The sequence below is a fragment of the Grampus griseus genome (assembly GCF_964374135.1).
Source record: "Grampus griseus genome assembly, contig: HAP1_SCAFFOLD_50, whole genome shotgun sequence".
In the NCBI taxonomy this organism is placed as follows: domain Eukaryota; kingdom Metazoa; phylum Chordata; class Mammalia; order Artiodactyla; family Delphinidae; genus Grampus; species Grampus griseus.
The window spans coordinates 1,010,880-1,028,257 of NW_028133393.1; the positions used below are offsets into that span (position 1 = coordinate 1,010,880).

General features: G+C 37.5%; 1 protein-coding gene across 1 annotated transcript in view; it reads right to left on the minus strand.

Annotated features, from left to right (window-relative positions):
* The window catches only part of PTPN4 (protein tyrosine phosphatase non-receptor type 4), a gene marked incomplete at its 3' end in the record, with an annotated part of 144,046 nt that overhangs the window by 53,154 nt on the left and 73,514 nt on the right, over positions 1-17,378 (minus strand). Inside the window, exons 10-11 of the mRNA XM_082682078.1 lie at positions 12,951-13,014; positions 8,977-9,149 (exon numbers count right to left, since the gene is read on the minus strand). Coding sequence (XP_082538204.1) covers positions 8,977-9,149; positions 12,951-13,014 — 237 coding nt within the window. The remainder of the gene's footprint in view (positions 1-8,976; positions 9,150-12,950; positions 13,015-17,378) is intronic.

A 17,378-nucleotide genomic window follows, 5' to 3' on the forward strand; every position in this document is an offset into this window, starting at 1 on the left:
TCCACGTCCAGATACAGGCAACTCCAGATATTTTTATATAAGAAGGAATGAAGGTCAGAATATGGTTAAGAGTTGGGCATTACAGGGGGTTATCTTGAAGGTGATTTGTCTCCCAAGCACACCGTTTATGCCTGGGAACTGAGCTTCCTCTGTGGTACTCCAATGTGTTGAGGGCAAATTTGTAAATAGAAACTTGGTTCTCAGAGAATCTGTTACTTGACACATCACATTATTTGAGTGAATGAACACAAATGTTTAGAATATCAAATATAACCATTTACATAGATGGAAATTTAATATATATAAAAGCATACAAATATAGGTTTCCAAAGCTAATAAGCAATTTTAAGATCATCTTCTATGGACAAGTATAGATAAATGTGAATAGAATGGCACATCTGTTCAAGTTTTAATGGAAAGTCAGAAACATTGTCACGATTTTAAAGTTTAGATAAGTTGATGTTTCTTAATATATTTCCTCTAAGAAGGATGAGCTACACTTGCAATTGTGAACAAGGTAACAGATTTAGGTTCACCACTGCTTTGTACTTCCACATTAGAACAAGGACTGTAATCCCCTGGACATTTTGGAACAGAGATAACAAGGGGGTGTGTGTGTGAGGAGGCTGGTAAAGGAAGTATTAAATCCCCTGATATTCAAAATTCCATCTCTCAGTCTTCGTGAGAGATGACAAGAGTGCTAGTATTCCCAACCACTGCTGATAATGAGGGGGAAAAGCATTTATCCAATGTGTATCCATTAGGGATAGGACTGTATCCAGATAAACATGTCATGCTGCCATTCCTACATCGCTCACAAGATTATTAATCATTTTGGTGATTAAAAAGTATTCTGGATACGTTTTTGAAGTTCTTAAGGACTATAAACAGAAAGCCTAGCTTTCACAACTACAGACATCTACGGCTTGCTTATACACACGAATTTAACTTCACGTTAACCGAGCTGCCCAGGCCTCAGTCCTGTCCTGCCCTGTCCGCTACGCCCCGCATCTGGGAGGCTCCCCTGCAGGCTGGCTTCCTGTCAGTTCTGCCTTTTTTCTGGTGGGAGATCAGAAAGCGGAGCAAGTCAGAAGCAGGTGACCGTCAGATGCTGGCAGCCGCTGTAACAGCAGCAGGGACAGGGCACAGAAAGAAACAGAACCCCGCAGATGATGCCACCCCTGATTAAAGCAGCACCGCCCTGGAGATCCAGAATCGACGGTAGCAGCTCACCAGTGCGGCAGCAGGTCTCAGCTTGTGGGCTCCAGCCCAGAGTGACACAAGCTTCTGACCCTCAGGCATTACCCATTCTTCCTGCTGCTTCTCCAAACCCCCTCCCTTTTGTTTTCTTAGCCTTTCTAACACCTGTGTTAGAAACCAACTGCCTCAATTAAATTGCTTTTATTTGAGAAATCAAAAGAGCTTCCTGTTTCCCGGACTGATAGAGTAATTTTCCAGGAAAGAGGATTCAAATGGGACATTATTACTCAAAAGGCTGAATGAACAAGTTGAATTTCATAATAAAAATATAAAGATTAAATTCAAATATGAGGGGAAAATGAAGTGTTTATATGTCATATTATCCACATTATTCTACAGGGTTTAGTATAATTAGAACAAAATGTAAAACTGTAACATAATCTAAGAACACTAAATTCTGACAGCAAGATACTTATCTTAAGAACAGTGAGAATATACCAACTGGTGAAAGCATGCAGGCTTCTTGTAAGTAATTCAAGCAATATCGAAAAGCATAACAAAAAAAGTAAACAGATTTAGCCACAGCCATACCCCTAAGAAATAATCTCCATTATGAGCAGGGAAAAATCATTCTGAAACTCTATACATACATAGAAAAGGCTACAAATATGGATATAATTCTATTACAATGTGATTATGCTATATATGCCACAATGAAAATACTAAATGGATTTCTCTTGAATTAAAGGAAAGAAAAAGGCTACCATTCATTTACAAAAGAAGAAGGAGGAGAAGAATAAAAAGGTCAGGGAAGGGCTTCCCTGGTGGCGCAGTGGTTGAGAGTCCGCCTGCCGATGCAGGGGACACAGGTTCGTGCCCCAGTCCAGGAAGATCCCACATGCCGCGGAGCGGCTGGGCCCGTGAGCCATGGCCGCTGAGCCTGCGCGTCCGGAGCCTGTGCTCCGCAACGGGAGAGGCCACAACAGTGAGAGGCCCGCGTACCGCAAAAAAAAAAAAAAAAAAAAAAAAAAAAAGGTCAGGGAAAATCTTAAAAGCTTAGTGTATTATATTAATATTTAATTTTTGTTAATATGGATTCACATAGTTCACTAGTCCCTGCTTCCTCTTGCTTTCTTATATTATTACTTTTACTTTGCCCAAGTTTATAACATTTTAATACTATTCTGTAGTTATAATTCTCATAGTTGTCAAGGATTCGTTCCATATTTAAAGAATTTAATCTTTATTCTGACTTCTTTCACCAAGATGCTTCTTGAGTCATTTTGAATTCTCTCTTAGATGGCTTAACTTTACCATTAAATTTATTTTTCAAAATAGGCTCAGAGATGTTATATTCCCTGAGGTTTTGTATATTTGATACTGTCTAGCTATTGACTCTACGCTTGAACGGGAACCTGGTTCAGTATTTTTCGGTCACTTGTTTCCTTTAAGACTTGACAGACAAAGGGTGGCCCATAAGCTACATACAAACCTGAAGAAAGGTTTTATTTAGCATTCACAGTGTTTAAAAATATTTAATCCCAAATATTTAATCTAACAAGACTGATAAGGGAAAAAGAGAGAAGACACAAATTACCAATATCAAGAATGAGAGAAATGACCTTACTAGATTCTAGAGATATTGAAAATATAATAGGGTAATATTACAACCTTTTTGCCAAAATATTCAAGAACTTAGACAAAATAGATAAATTCCTTGAAAACCACGATCAAAGTCCACCCAGGAAGAAAGAGGAAACCTGAACTGCTTCATTGGTATTAAAGAATCTGAATGTGCTGTTCAAAAGCCTCCTATAAATAACGCTTCTGCCTTAGAAAAGCACAGAACTGGAAAATTCTACCAAACATTTTAAAAGGAAATAATATTACTAGAGAAACTCTTCTAGAAAACTGAAAATGAGGAAATACTTCCCAACTCATTCAATGAGGCCAAAATGATCCTGACGCCAAACCTGATAATGACATTACAAAAGAAAACGAAAGAGAAATATCCTTCACAAACATAAATGCAAAAATTCTAAACAAAATGTAAGCAAATTAAACAAAATAATATATAAAAAGGATAACAGATCATAACCAAGTGGGGTTTCTCTCAGGAATGTACAGCTGCTTTACCATTTGAAAGTCAATCAATATAATTCATCAAATAAACAACTAAAAAGAAAACTCATATGATCACTGTGATAGCTGCAGGAAAAGCACTTGACAAAAACCAATAACCAATCCTAATAAAAACTTCCCACAAATGCGAAACAGAGGAACTGCCTCAACATGCATGATATAGGGCATGTGTGAAAGCTCACAACCAACATCACACTTAACAGTGAAATACTGAGTGGCTTCCCCTAAGATAAGGAACAAGACAAGGATATCTGCTCTCACCGCTTCTACTCAACACTATACTGGCGATTCTAGCTGGGGCAACAAGTAAGGAAAAAGGAATAAAAAGGATCAGAATAGAAAGGAAAAATTAAAACCGTTTTTGGCCTCTAGGAAGAAAATCTTTCGGCAACTATAAAAAAAGCTCCTAAAATAAATGAGGTAAAAGCGAAGTTTAACAAAACAAGATCAACATAAAAAAATCAATTGCGGGCTTCCCTGGTGGCGCGGTGGTTGAGAGTCCGCCTGCCGATGCAGGGGACACGGGTTCGTACCCCGGTCCGGGAAGATCCCACATGCCGCGGAGCGGCTGGGCCCGTGAGCCATGGCCGCTGAGCCTGCGCGTCCGGAGCCTGTGCTCCGCAACGGGAGAGGCCACAACAGTGAGAGGCCCGTGTACCGCAAAAAAGAAAAAGAAAAAAAAAAAATCAATTGCATTTCTAATTAACTGTGATGAACAATCTGAAATTAAAATATAATAAGACAATTTATAATAGCATCAAAAACATGAAATAATTAAGGATACATTTGGAAAAGATGTGAAAGAGGTATATGCTGAAAACTACTGCTGAGAGAAAATTTAAGTAAATAAAAAGATATACCATGTTTCACGAGTCATAAAACTCAATATTTTTTTTATTGGAGTATAATTGCTTTACAATGTTGTGTTAGTTTCTGCTGTACAATGAAGTGAATCAGCTATGTGTATACACATATCCCCTCCCTCTTGGACCTCCCTTCCACCCCACCCCACATCCTGCCCATGTAGCTCGTCACCGAGCACCGAGCTGAGCCCCCTGTGCTATACAGCAGGTTCCCACTAGCTAGCTATTTTACACATGGCAGTGTATATATGTCTACCCTAATCTCCCAATTCGTCCCACCCCTCCCCTTCCCCCGTGTCCACACATCGGTTTCTATTTCTACATCTCTATTCCTGTCCTGAAAACAGGTTCATCTGTTACCATTTTTCTATATTCCACACATATGCGTTAATATACAATATTTGTTTTTCTCTCTCTGGCTTACTTCACTCTGTATGACAGACTCTAGGTCCATCCACATCTCTACAAATGACCCAATTTCCTTCCTTTTTATGGCTAATATTCCATTGCATATATGTACCACATCTTCCTTATCCATTCATCTGTCATTGGACATTTAGGTTGTTTCCATGTCCTGGCTATTGTAAATAGTGCTGCAATGAACACTGGGGTACAGGTATTTTTTGAATTATGGTTTTCTCAGGCTACATGCCCAGGAGTGAGATTGCTGAGTCATACGGTAGTTCTATTTTTAGTTTGGTTTTTTTTTAATTAGTACATCCATACATTTTTTGAAGATATGATTATTTATTTTTGGCTGCACTGGGTCTTCGTTGCTGCACATGGGTTTTCTCCAGTGGTAGTGAGCAGGGGCTACTCTTCATGCGGTGCATGGGTTTCTCATTGAGCTGGCCTCTCTTGTTGCAGAGCACGGGCTCTAGGCACAAGGGCTTCAGTAGCTGTGGCTCGCGGGCTCCAGAGCACAGGTTCAGTAGTTGTGGTGTACGGGCTTAGCTGCTCTGTGGCACGTGGGATCTTCCCGGACCCGGGATTGAACCTGTGCCCCCTGCATTGGCAGGCGATTCTTAACCACTGCGCTACCAGGGGAGTCCCAATTTTTAGTTTTTTAAGGAACCTCCATACTGTTCTCCACAGTGGCTATATCAATTCACATTCCCACCAACAGTTCAAGAGGGTTCCCTTTTCTCCACACCTTCTCCAGTATTTCTTGTTTGTAGATTTTTTGATGATGGCCATTCTGCCCAGTGTGAGGTGATACCTCGTTGTAGTTTTGATTTGCATTTCTCTAATAATTAGTGATGTTGAGCAGCTTTTCATGTGCCTCCTGGCCATCTGTATGTCTTCTTTGGTAAAATACCTGTTTATGTCTTCCACCCATTTTTTGATTCAGTTGTTTTTTTGATATTGCACTCCATGAGCTGTTTGTGTATTTTGGAGATTAATCCTTTGTCTGTTGCTTCGTTTGCAAATATTTTCTCCCATTCTGAGGGTTGTCTTTTTGTCTTGTTTATGGTTTCCTTTGCTGTGTAAAAGCTTTTAAGTTTAATTAGATCCCATTTGTTTATTTTTGCTTTTATTTTCATTACTCTAGGAGGTGGGTCAGAGAAGATCTTGCTGTGGTTTATGTCAAAGAGCGTTTTTCCTACGTTTTAGCTCCGTTTTTGTTTCTCAAGATTGCTCTGGCTATTCGGGGTCTTTTGTGTTTCCATACAAAGCATAACATTTTTGGTTCTAATTCTGTGAAGAACGCCATTGGTAATTTGATAGGGATTGCACTGAATCTGTAGATTGCTTTGGGTAGTAGAGTCCTTTTCACAATGTTGACTCTTCCAATCCAAGAACATGGTACATTTCTCCATCTGTTTATGTCATCCTTGATTTCTTTCATCAGTGTCTTATATACTTTTCGGCATACAGGTCTTTTGTCTCCCTAGGTAGGTTTATTCCTCGGCATTTTACTCTTTTTGTTGCGAAGGTAAATAGGGTTGTTTCCTTAATTTCTGTTTCTGATCTTTCATTGTCAGTGTATAGGAATGCAAGAGATTTCTGTGCATTAATTTTGTATCCTGCAACCCTACCAAATTCACTGCTTAGCTCTAGTAGAGAAAACTCAATATTTTTAAGATGCCAATTCTCCTGAAACTGATCTATAGTTTCAGCACAATTCCAGTTAGAATCCCAGAAGTCCTTCTTGTAGAAACTGATCAGCTAATTCTAAAATTCAGATGAAACTGCAATGGGCCTAGAACATTCAAAACAACTTCTAAAAAGAACAAAGTTGGAAGACTAATACTACTGGACTTAAGACTTACTATTAAAAAGTCCAGAAATAAGTCCACCCAAATGTGGACCACTGATTTCTAGCAAAGGTGTAAAGGCAATGCTGTGGAGAAAGAATAATCTTTTCAACAAAAAATGCTAGAACAACTGGATATCCATATGTAAAAAGACAAACGTCAATCCATAATTCACACCATATGCAAAAATTACTTTCAAATCGATCATAGACCTAAACGTAAGGGTTAAAACTGTAAAACTCTTAGAAGAAAACAGGAGTAAATCTTTGTGACCTTGGGTTAGACAAAGATTCCTTAGATATGACACCAAAAGAAAGATCCATGAAAGAAAAAACTGGTAAATTGAACTTATCAAAATTACATGCTCTTCAGAAAACTAGTCAAATGAAAAGATACCAGGAGGCAGTGGTAAGAATCTGGTGGAATTAGAACTCTCATACACTGATGGTGGGCATGTAAAACGATAACACGTGCTTTGGAAAAACGACCAGCAGATTCTTGCAAAGTTAAACATACATCTACCATTAAGATCCGGTGATTCCACTCCTAGGTATTTAACCAAGGGAACTTAAGCAAATGTCCATACAAACCCTTCCACATCAATGTTCACAGCAGCTTTATTTGTAATAGCCCAAGTCCGGAAGCAAGCCAAACAGAGAAACAACCCACTTGATATCCATAATTCAGTGAATGGATAAACAAAATGTGTTATATATCTACACAATGGAATACTACCCTACAATAAAAAGAAATGAACCATCAATCCAGGCAACAACAAAATATATGTTTTCAATTTATATAAAACCCTAGAAAATGCAAACCAATTTATAGAAACAGAAAGCGGGCCAGCGGATACATGGGGACAAAGAGAGGAGAGAGAAAAGGGGTTTCAGAGGGGTAAGAGGAAAATCCCGGGGTGGATATGCTTGCTATCTTAATTGTGGTAATGGGTTCATGGATGTATATACATCCCCAAACATGACATTTTAAACTTTAAATATGGTAAATTATTCTGTCAATTATACCTTAATAAAACTGTTTTAAAAATGTAAAATCTGCCAGTACTAGGTCCATATTCCCCCAAGGGCAATAACAGCCTGAACGGCAAGTGTTGCTGCCCTCAACCAGTATTTTCTTTTTTAATTAGATAGTTCTTGAGCTTTTTTTTTAAAAGAATTATTTAATTTACTGTTTAGGGCTTCAACTTCCATGATGAGAAATTTCCCTTCTTTTTTGTTTTGTTCTGGTTTTTTTTGGCTGCAACATGCGGCATGAAGGACCCTAGTTCCCTGACCAGGGATCGAACCCATGCCCCCTGCAGTGGAAGTGCAGAGCCTTAACCACTGGACCGCTGGGCAAGTCCCTTGAGCTAGTTTCTTTTTGTTAATATCAGGTAGAAATTTCATCCTGTTTCAGGGATGATTTTCTCCCAAACAGGTTTCTTCAAATGTCTTTGGTATCTGTAGTCATCGTGACTAGATTTTGTTTTCTGTGGTATAGTTTGGGGAAATTACTTGATTTTTTTTTTTCCATCTGAGACTGGTTTAAATTATGGTTAAAGGCTGGTTACTACATTCTATTAATTTCTTTGTTGCCTAATTGAAGTGGTGTGTGTATACTGACGTGTATGTCATATTTTCAAGGTCAGAGGGAAGAAACAGTTCTGCTAAAGTTAAGTATAGTTCTTGTATAACAACCCCGGTGGTCGTTTAGGTAAGGAATTAAATTTATTGAAGGAATACCAGTATGGTCTGCACTGTTCTCTCACTGGAGATTTCTTCTGTACCTGCTAAGATTTAGTACCAATAGATAAGACTTTTAGATTTTTCCTTGACTCTCACTACCGATGTCATACTCATTCCCTAAACCTAATTACCTTTAAATTTACAAGTACCAACACCTTACTTTCCCAGTACTGCTTTTAGGATGGTGACAGGGGAGCCAATCATGACATCAAGCCACTTAAGAATCTGCTGTGCCTTTTTTATGGTTACAATTTCCTTAATTCTAGTTAAGTGCTGATACTGAATTTTGGGGCTACTTTTATTTGGAAGGAGGATGTGTTTTTAATGGTATATCCTGTACGACGCTTTATGCTGTTGTGTTTTATTTTCTGATTACAAATGGGGCATTTATAAATGCTTGAGGTTTACAATACAAATCTTTTCTGGGCCACATCTAAATATTTTCTTCACGAGAAAGTCATCTTACAAATATTTAACAAAGACAATGGAAATTATAGCAGGAGTAGATTGTAACTAATTAAATACAGTTGATTTACTTTAGGAAATAACGACCTGGAATACAGGTAATGGAACAGGTTTCTCAAGTCTGGCTTTATAATGAGAACCTACAGAACTTTCTGCTGATTAGACAAAGCGGCCAAACCCCGCGAAGACTTTGACTTAGTAGGCACGCATGAGTAACAGATTCTATGGTTCAGTAAACTAGACTTTTCTTTAAAAGGAGGAAAAAATCCACCACTGAAGTATCAAAGCATAAGCAATACTTACCAATACCGGAATTTTGAACCTAATGTAAAATAATGTGCAAAAACATTCTTTTGAGGTGGAAGCGGTCTGTCCAAACGGAAGAATGTGTGATGTTCTACACATGCTTTCCACAAGTTTTTACATGCTCTGTAATTCACCATGTTAAATCCCAATAATGTTTCTCTAGATTCATGCTGTAATAAATGACAAAATGCAGAGAATATCATGAGAATGTCAGGATCGAATGTTCCATTTAATTTATTTTTTACAGGTAAATACTCTACCTTTACAAACACTAACCCTTCCTGTGTCTTTTTTGCTTATCCCATAAAAAAGCAGTAAAATTAATGGAAAGGTTTGCAAAATGTGGACCTCATTTGGTAATATTACAACTCATAGGAACTGTTATTTTAGAACACAGTTAGAAACAAATTTAAAACTTGATATGTATCTATTTTCAAAACTTAGTAGCTATAATTATTTCAAAATACAATCCTGGCCCACAAATTAAACTTTAAGATACATCAACAGACCTTTCAACAGTATCTCTAAACTTATAAATCTGTCTAGATTGTAAATAAGTAAATAAAAACACTTCAGCACTTCTGAACACTATTTTGAAATTCTTATTTTAAAATAAGTAGCAACAGGGACTTCCCTGGTAGCGCAGTGGTTAAGAATCAGCCTGCCAATGAAGGGGACACGGGTTTGAGCCCTGGTCCGGGAAGATCCCACATGCCGTGGAGCAACTAAACCCGTGCGCCACAACTACTGAACCTGCGCTCTAGAGCCTGCAAGCCACAACTACTGAGCCTGCGTGCCACATTTACTGAAGCCCACGTGCCTAGAGCCCGTGCTCTGCAACAAGAGGCCACCGCAATGAGAAGCCCATGTACCGCAGGGAAGAGAAGCCCCCGCTTGCTGCAACTAGAGAAAGCCCACGCGCAGCAACAAAGACCCAACACAGCCAAAAATTAATTAATTAATTAAAAAGTTAAAATAAGCAGCAACAGAAGCATTTCTTTAATTTTTCTTTAAAAATTTGGCACAAATTGCTATTTAAATAAATGGTTTCACTGAACTATCTATAGCAAGGCATACATGTCATAGGTGTACAGCTATGATTTTCACACAGTGACTGCAACCAGGTCCAGAAATGGACCGTTAAGCAGCGCCTCCGAGCGCCTTGTCTTCCCGTCTCTACCACATAACCTCTACACGTGCCCACCTTCTGCCTTTTATGCCCACAGGTTAATACCACATAACCTCTACACGTGCCCACCTTCTGCCTTTTATGCCCACAGGTTAATACCACATAAACTCTACACGTGCCCACCTTCTGCCTTTTATGCCCACAGGTTAATACCACATAACCTGTACACGTGTGCCCACCTTCTGACTTTTATGCCCACAGGTTATCATGCTTGTTTCTCAACTTTACATACACGGACTCATACATGTATGTCTTTAGGTCTGACTTCTTTTGTTCAATATTATGTTTCTATATTCCTCCATGTAATTGTGAAGCAGTAACTGACTCACTTCATTCTACACACTGTTCTCTCATGTGAACAGACCACAGTTTATTAACCTGTTTACCGTTGACAGACATTTAATGTTTCTAGTTTGGTGATGTGAAAATGTTGTTCCTGTGTGTATTCCTGTATTTTGTCAGATGCGCGTAGGTGCGAATTTCTGTTGCTGGGCCATAGATGCCATGCGCTCACCTCTGGTCGGTGCCGCCCAGCCGTTGCCAAAATGATCAGCCTGACAGGCACCCCCTCTACCAGCAGCGCATGCTCTTCACACTCCCCGGTCACTGGCTCCCCATCTTTTTGCTCCACTATTCTGGTGGTTGCGTGAAATTATCACATTTTGGTTATAATCTGTATTTCTCTGATGCTTAATTGAGGTTCAACAGCTTTTCATGTTACTGGCCATGGGGATATTCTCAGTTCTGGAGTGTCTGTTCAAGTCACTAGCGTACTTCTGGGTTGGGCTGGATACACAACCAAGGACATAGATGGTGTGTGTGTATCATACACATATTCTGTGCTATTTGACTTTCTTAATCATGTCTTTTGACGAACATAGTTCTTAATTTTAACCAGTTCTAGTTACTGATCTTCTCCTTTAATGTTAGTTTCCCTTCTATGTCCTATTAAAGCAATCTTTGCCTATCAAAAGGTCATGAAGATACCTTCTATGACTAAAATACAGTAAAATGCCCATGTATAAATATTAAGCTGTGATATTAGAAGATGATATGCTTAAAATATCACTTCTTGATCACCAGAGAATTCTTAATTCTGTGTAACAGTTGCTTTGTATGCATTAACACTCCCTCAGAGAATGGTTGTGAGGATTAAATGATATGAAAACGGTTGATACGTTACCAGGCACACAGTAAGACTTTAAGAAATGGTAGATACTATATTATTAGTATTACTAACAACAATAGCACTATAATGGGGAGCAAATCGGAAGAGTTGACTTAAACACCGCCTCCTACCAATATAATTATCAAAGTAAAATGTTTGTTCTCTAGTTTCCAGATAGGATTTATTATATTTTATTCCTCTAAACATTTATTGAAACATGTACAAGAATGTTCATTAACAGCATTAATCATAATAGTCACAACGTGGAAATGGCAAAACTGTCCACTAACATAGTAAGAATGAATAACTAATGTATGGTATATTCATTCAGTAGAATTCCACAGCAAGGGAGCAAACTATCGCTAGGTGTAACAACACGAATGAATCTCACAATGTTAAGGGAAAGAAGGCAGATAAAAATGAAAACGTTCTGTATGATTTTAGATTTTAAAATTCAAAACTAAGCAAACTAATCCACGATGATACAAATGAGAATAATATTTACCTTTTGGGAGAGTTAATGACTGCTAGTGGGCGTCAACTCCATTAGTAATAATACCAGCTGCCAGGGTGGTAGTAATGTTCTACATAGTAACATTGTATATTATATACTTATCAAGCACTATACTTAATTTCTGTTGGTTTTATTTCAATAAAAAATCTCTTGAAATAAAACGTCTATGTTTTGTGAGTATAATGATGAATCATAGTCAGTAGATCAATATCCTCTATAAAATACATTTGATTCAAATATATTTTAAGGCTTTGAATACATTTTATTTTATTATTTATTTATTATGTATTTTTGATGTGGACCATTTTTTTTTAAGTCTTTATTGAACTTGTTATAATATTGCTTCTACTTTATGTTTTGGTTTTTTGGCCTCGAGGCATGTGGGATCTTAGCTCCCCGACCAGGGATCGACCCCGCATTCCCTGCACTGGAAGGCGAAGTCTTAACCACTGGACCGCCAGGGAAGTCCCTGAATACATTTTATACACATATACACATATACACATCCTGAAATGTGCATTAATTTGTCAAGACTTCTAGTAATGTCAGTCAAAGGATAAGGTTAATTTAATTTGATGAAGTAGATAAAATCATTTATAAGATGAAATTCTTTCCAACACTGTGCTTTCTGTGATAATGTGTTGTATTTAATACACAAAAAGGACATCAGTCCAACAAAGGGAGGAAATGTACTACACGTTCATTAACTAGGAACAAAACTAAACGCTCAGAATCCCCCAAATGAAATGTACTCCTATGTGAAAGGAAGTGCTGTAGATTTAGTTTAAACAAAAAAGAAAGAAAGAAAAAGGACATATAAATGCTCAGTTACTGACCTCAAGAATGGACCCTGGGGACGACAATGAACATCACAATCGAGACCAGTTTCTAAGTTCAAGAGATAGCAGAACAGATATCTAGAATAACTTCTGATCAGAACCACAGAAACACTAGGGATATACTTTGTCATAAAGTGTGAATTACTTAACTGAGTAGGCAGTTATTAACAGTATTAACACATTTACTTGCACTAAAAGTTCTGTAATGAATGACGACTTATTTCTTAAAGGACTTAAGTTATGTTAATAAGATCAACTCACCAATTCTTTTCTCAGTTGAATAAAAAACTGTTTGCACTTAAAAGAAATTTTTACAATCTTCAACCTGGATAAAAAGAGAATGAATTGGAGTATTTAAAATATTGAACAAAGATAAAAATATTAATCTAAAAAATTAAAAAATAATCTTTTAACTGTATGTTTAGTAATGTCTAAATATTTAATTATATATACATATATAAAGTACCTAAAGAATCTATTAAAGTTTTTGGTGCTTCGTGAAAAAATAATTAGAATTTATATGCTCAACTGAGCTTAGTTTTATCAGAACATTTTGCTGTAAACTATACATTTCCCAATTTTGTGTCTAAAGAAATACATAAAAACACATATCACAAGTTAAAATTTTAAGAATACCAATAATATAGTTATTTACTCTTTAAAACTGCAAGTAGTTTTCTGCACGTTAAGAGCTTGGAAGTCACCAATCCATCCTGGCAACAAGTAAAAAGCTCAACAGATTGAAAAATCCACAACTCTTCTTAAATACACAAGGAAGGGAAGAGCACAGGGCAAACGGCTACCCCCAAGATTTGAGAGACCAACAGCTGAGTACAGGGAATCAGAGCTTCCCAGAGAAGATTCAGGAGCAGAAACTGCCAGAGGAAGCAGTGCCAGGGTAGGAAAATCTGAACTGTATTTTATGAGTTGTGGAAGGCTCAGCGTGGTCAACCCTGAGAGTTAAAAACCCCAAGAGGCCCCAGTCATAGGGCGGACCTCACGGTATTGTGAGATTTAGCTCTAGAAGCTCAAACAGATTCCGAAAATAAATACCAAAGAAAAGTACCCTCAGATTTCCGACAGGGAAAGGGAAAGAAACCATGCTGAACTAGGCCAGAGCACTCTGCTCTCAACAAGGCCTACCTTTAGGGGAATCTTGTTAACCAGAGCCTGACCTGGGGGAGGAAAATACCCTTGTTAACCAGAGCCTGACCTGGGGGAGGAAAATACCCAAGTCCAGCCCACTCTAGCCATCCTGTCCCACCCAAGGGGAGAGAAAAAAAAATGAGAAACACTGTGAAGCTCACAGTCTAGAGGCCTGGGCTCATTAAAACACTGAGAGCTAATCACAGGACTACAGAAAACCCCCTTCTGTCGACACCTCACCACCACATTACTAAGAGCCTATTTACAGCGTTCCTGTTACCAGGGTATCCTATCTGCCCATCAAGAAAAGATTACAAGGCATACCAAAAGGCAAAAACCACAATGTAAAGACAGAGTAAGCATCAGAACCAGATATGAGAGGAATGTGGGACTTATCAGACTGGGAGTTTAAAACAACTACGATTAACAGGCTAAGAGCTCCAAAGGATAAAGTAGAAAGCAAGAACAAAGAACAGATGGGCAATGTAAACACAGAAATGAAAATCATAAAAAAGGACCCCAAAATAAAAAATTAATATGCAGAAACCTGTTCCACTTCTATACACTAACAACGAGCTATCAGAAAGAGAAATTAAGGAAACAATCCCATTGACTATCACATTGAAAAGAATAAAATACCTGGGAATAAATCTACCTAAGGATGTAAAACCTGGAAAACTATAAGACACTGATGAAAGAAACTGAAGAGGACACAAACAGATGCAAAGATACACTGTATTCTCGGAATTAATATTAATAATTAATATTAATTAATAATTAATTAATAATTAATTATTAATAATTAATTAATAATTAATAATAATTAATATTAATTAATTAATATTAAGAATTAATATTGTTAAAATGACCATACTACCCAAGGCAATCTATATATTCAATGCAATCCCTATCAAAATACCAATGGCATTTTTCACAGAACTAGAACAAATAATTTCAAAATTTGCATGGAAGAGATACATGTATATGTATAACTGAATCACTTTGCTGTACAGCTGAAACTATCACAACATTGCTAATCACCTATACTCCAAAATAAAATGAAAAGTTAAAAAAAAATTTGTTTGGAAACACAAAAGATCCCGGATAATTAAACAATCTTGAGAAATAACAGAGCTGGAGGAGTCCTGCTTCCTGACATCAAACTATAGTACAAAGCTACAGTAACCAAAACAGTCTGGTACTGGCATAGAAACAGACACATAAATCAGTGGAAGAGAATAGACAGCCCAGAAATAAACCTATGCTCACATGGTCAATTAACCTATGACAAGAAGACAAGAATATACAATGGAGAAAAGACAGTCTCTTCAATAAATGGTGTTGGGAAAACTGGATGCTACATGCAGAAAAATGAAAACTGGACAACTTTCTCACACCATATACAAAATAAATTCAAAATGGATTAAAGGCTTAAATGTAATACCTGAAATCATAAAACTTCAAGAAGAAAACACAGACAGTAACCTCTTTTACCTTAGTCTTAGCAATATTTTTTGGTTATGTCTCCTCAGGTCAGGGCAGCAAAAGCAAAAATAAACAATGGGACTACATCAAATTAAAAGATTCTCCACAGTGAAGCAAACCAACAAAACAAAAAGGTAGCCTACCAAATGAGAGAAGATACTTGCAAATGATATATCCAATAAGGGGTTGATATCCAAGTATATAAAGAACTTTTTTATACAACTCAGTATCAAAAAACAAATTTGATTAAAAAATGGGCAGAAGACCTGAATAGACATTTTTTACAAAGACATACACATGGCCAACAGGGACATTAAAAGGTGTTCAACATCATTAATTATCAGAGAAATGCAAATCAAAACTACAATGAGATACCACCTCACACCTGTCAGAATGGCTATTATCAAAAAGACAAGAAACAACAACTGTTGACAAGGATGTGGAGAAAAGGGAATCTTTGTGCACTGTTGGTGGGAATGTAAATATGTGCAGCCACCATGGAAGACAGTATGGAGGGTCCTCAAAAATCTAAAAATAGAACTACCATACGATCCAGCAGTTCCACCTCTGGGTATGTATCCAAAGAAAATGAAAACACTAAATCAAAAAGATTTATGCACCCCTGTGTTCATTGCAGCACTATTTATAACAGCCAAGATATGGAAACAACCTAAGTGTCCATCAATAATGAATGGATAAAGAAGATGTGATGTGTTTGTATGTGTGTGTGTGTGTGTGTGTGTGTGTGTGTGTGTGTGTGAATATTACTCAGCCATAAAAAAGAATAAAATCTTGCCAACTATGGCAACATGGATGGACCTCGAGGGTATTATGAAAGTGAAATAACTAGAAAGAGAAAAACAAATACCTTATGATTTCATTTATACGTGGAATCTAAAAAATAAAACAAAAAGAGACTCAGATACAGAGAACAAATGAGTGGTTGCCAGAGGAGAGAAAAGGGTGCAGGTAAAGACAAAAATGTTAAATGGATTAAGAATACAAACTTCCAGTTATAAAATAAGTCATGGGGATGTAATGTATATAGAGGGAATATAGTCAATAATACTATAATAATTTTATATGGTGACGGATGATAACTGGACTTACTGTGCTGACTGTTTCACAAGGTATAGAAATATTTAATCACTATGCTGTACACCTGAACCTAATATAATGTTATATTAATTATAACTCAATAAAAAATTTATTGAAACTTGTTTTATGGCTCAACGTATTTTCTCTCCTAGTAAACAAACCATGTACCCTTGAAAGGAATGCGTATTTTGCTGTTACTACGCATAGTATTGAAACAGGAGGGAAGGGGAGCAGGGCACAACCTTTGAAAGAATGACATAGCCATTGGATATGACAGAAACTGGTAAGAGCCAACTAGATCCAAGATGGCGGAAGATTCGACTTCCAGTAGACCTTGAGCCTCATTATATGCTCACTGTAATGCATTAGCTAAATGACACTCCCACAGGCGCCATGACAGTTCTGAGGCCAAACACAAAGGGCCAAAAAGTGGGCGGTGCCCACATTCCTGGAAATCTCCACCCCTTCCCAAAAATAGCTGACAAATCCTGCCACGCATTAGCCTATGAAATTACGCAGCCCATAAAAACTAACCACACCATGTTTTGGGGCCTCTTGCCTTCTGAGATGGCCCACCCTCTGCCTGTGGAGTGTGTTTCTCTCTAAATAAATCCACTTCTTACCTATCACTTTGTCTCTCACTGAATTCCTTCTGTGATTAGACATAAAGAACCTGAGCTTCGGTAAGTCCTGAGACCATGTGTGTGATCTCAATTAAAAGACAGTGGGTTCTGGCTGGGTTTGAGTCCCCGCCCATGGGTTCAAGTGCAATCTGAGTCGCACAGTTTCAGTATTGTATATCAATTAAGCCACGAGATTTGATAGTGCTTGAAACTATTTCAACTGATTTTTTATTGTCTAGTTTTTGTATTGAGTTCTGAGAGGGATATGCTCAAATCTCCAACTACGATTGTAGAATTGTCTATTTTTCCTTATTTTTTCCTTCATGTATTTTGAAAC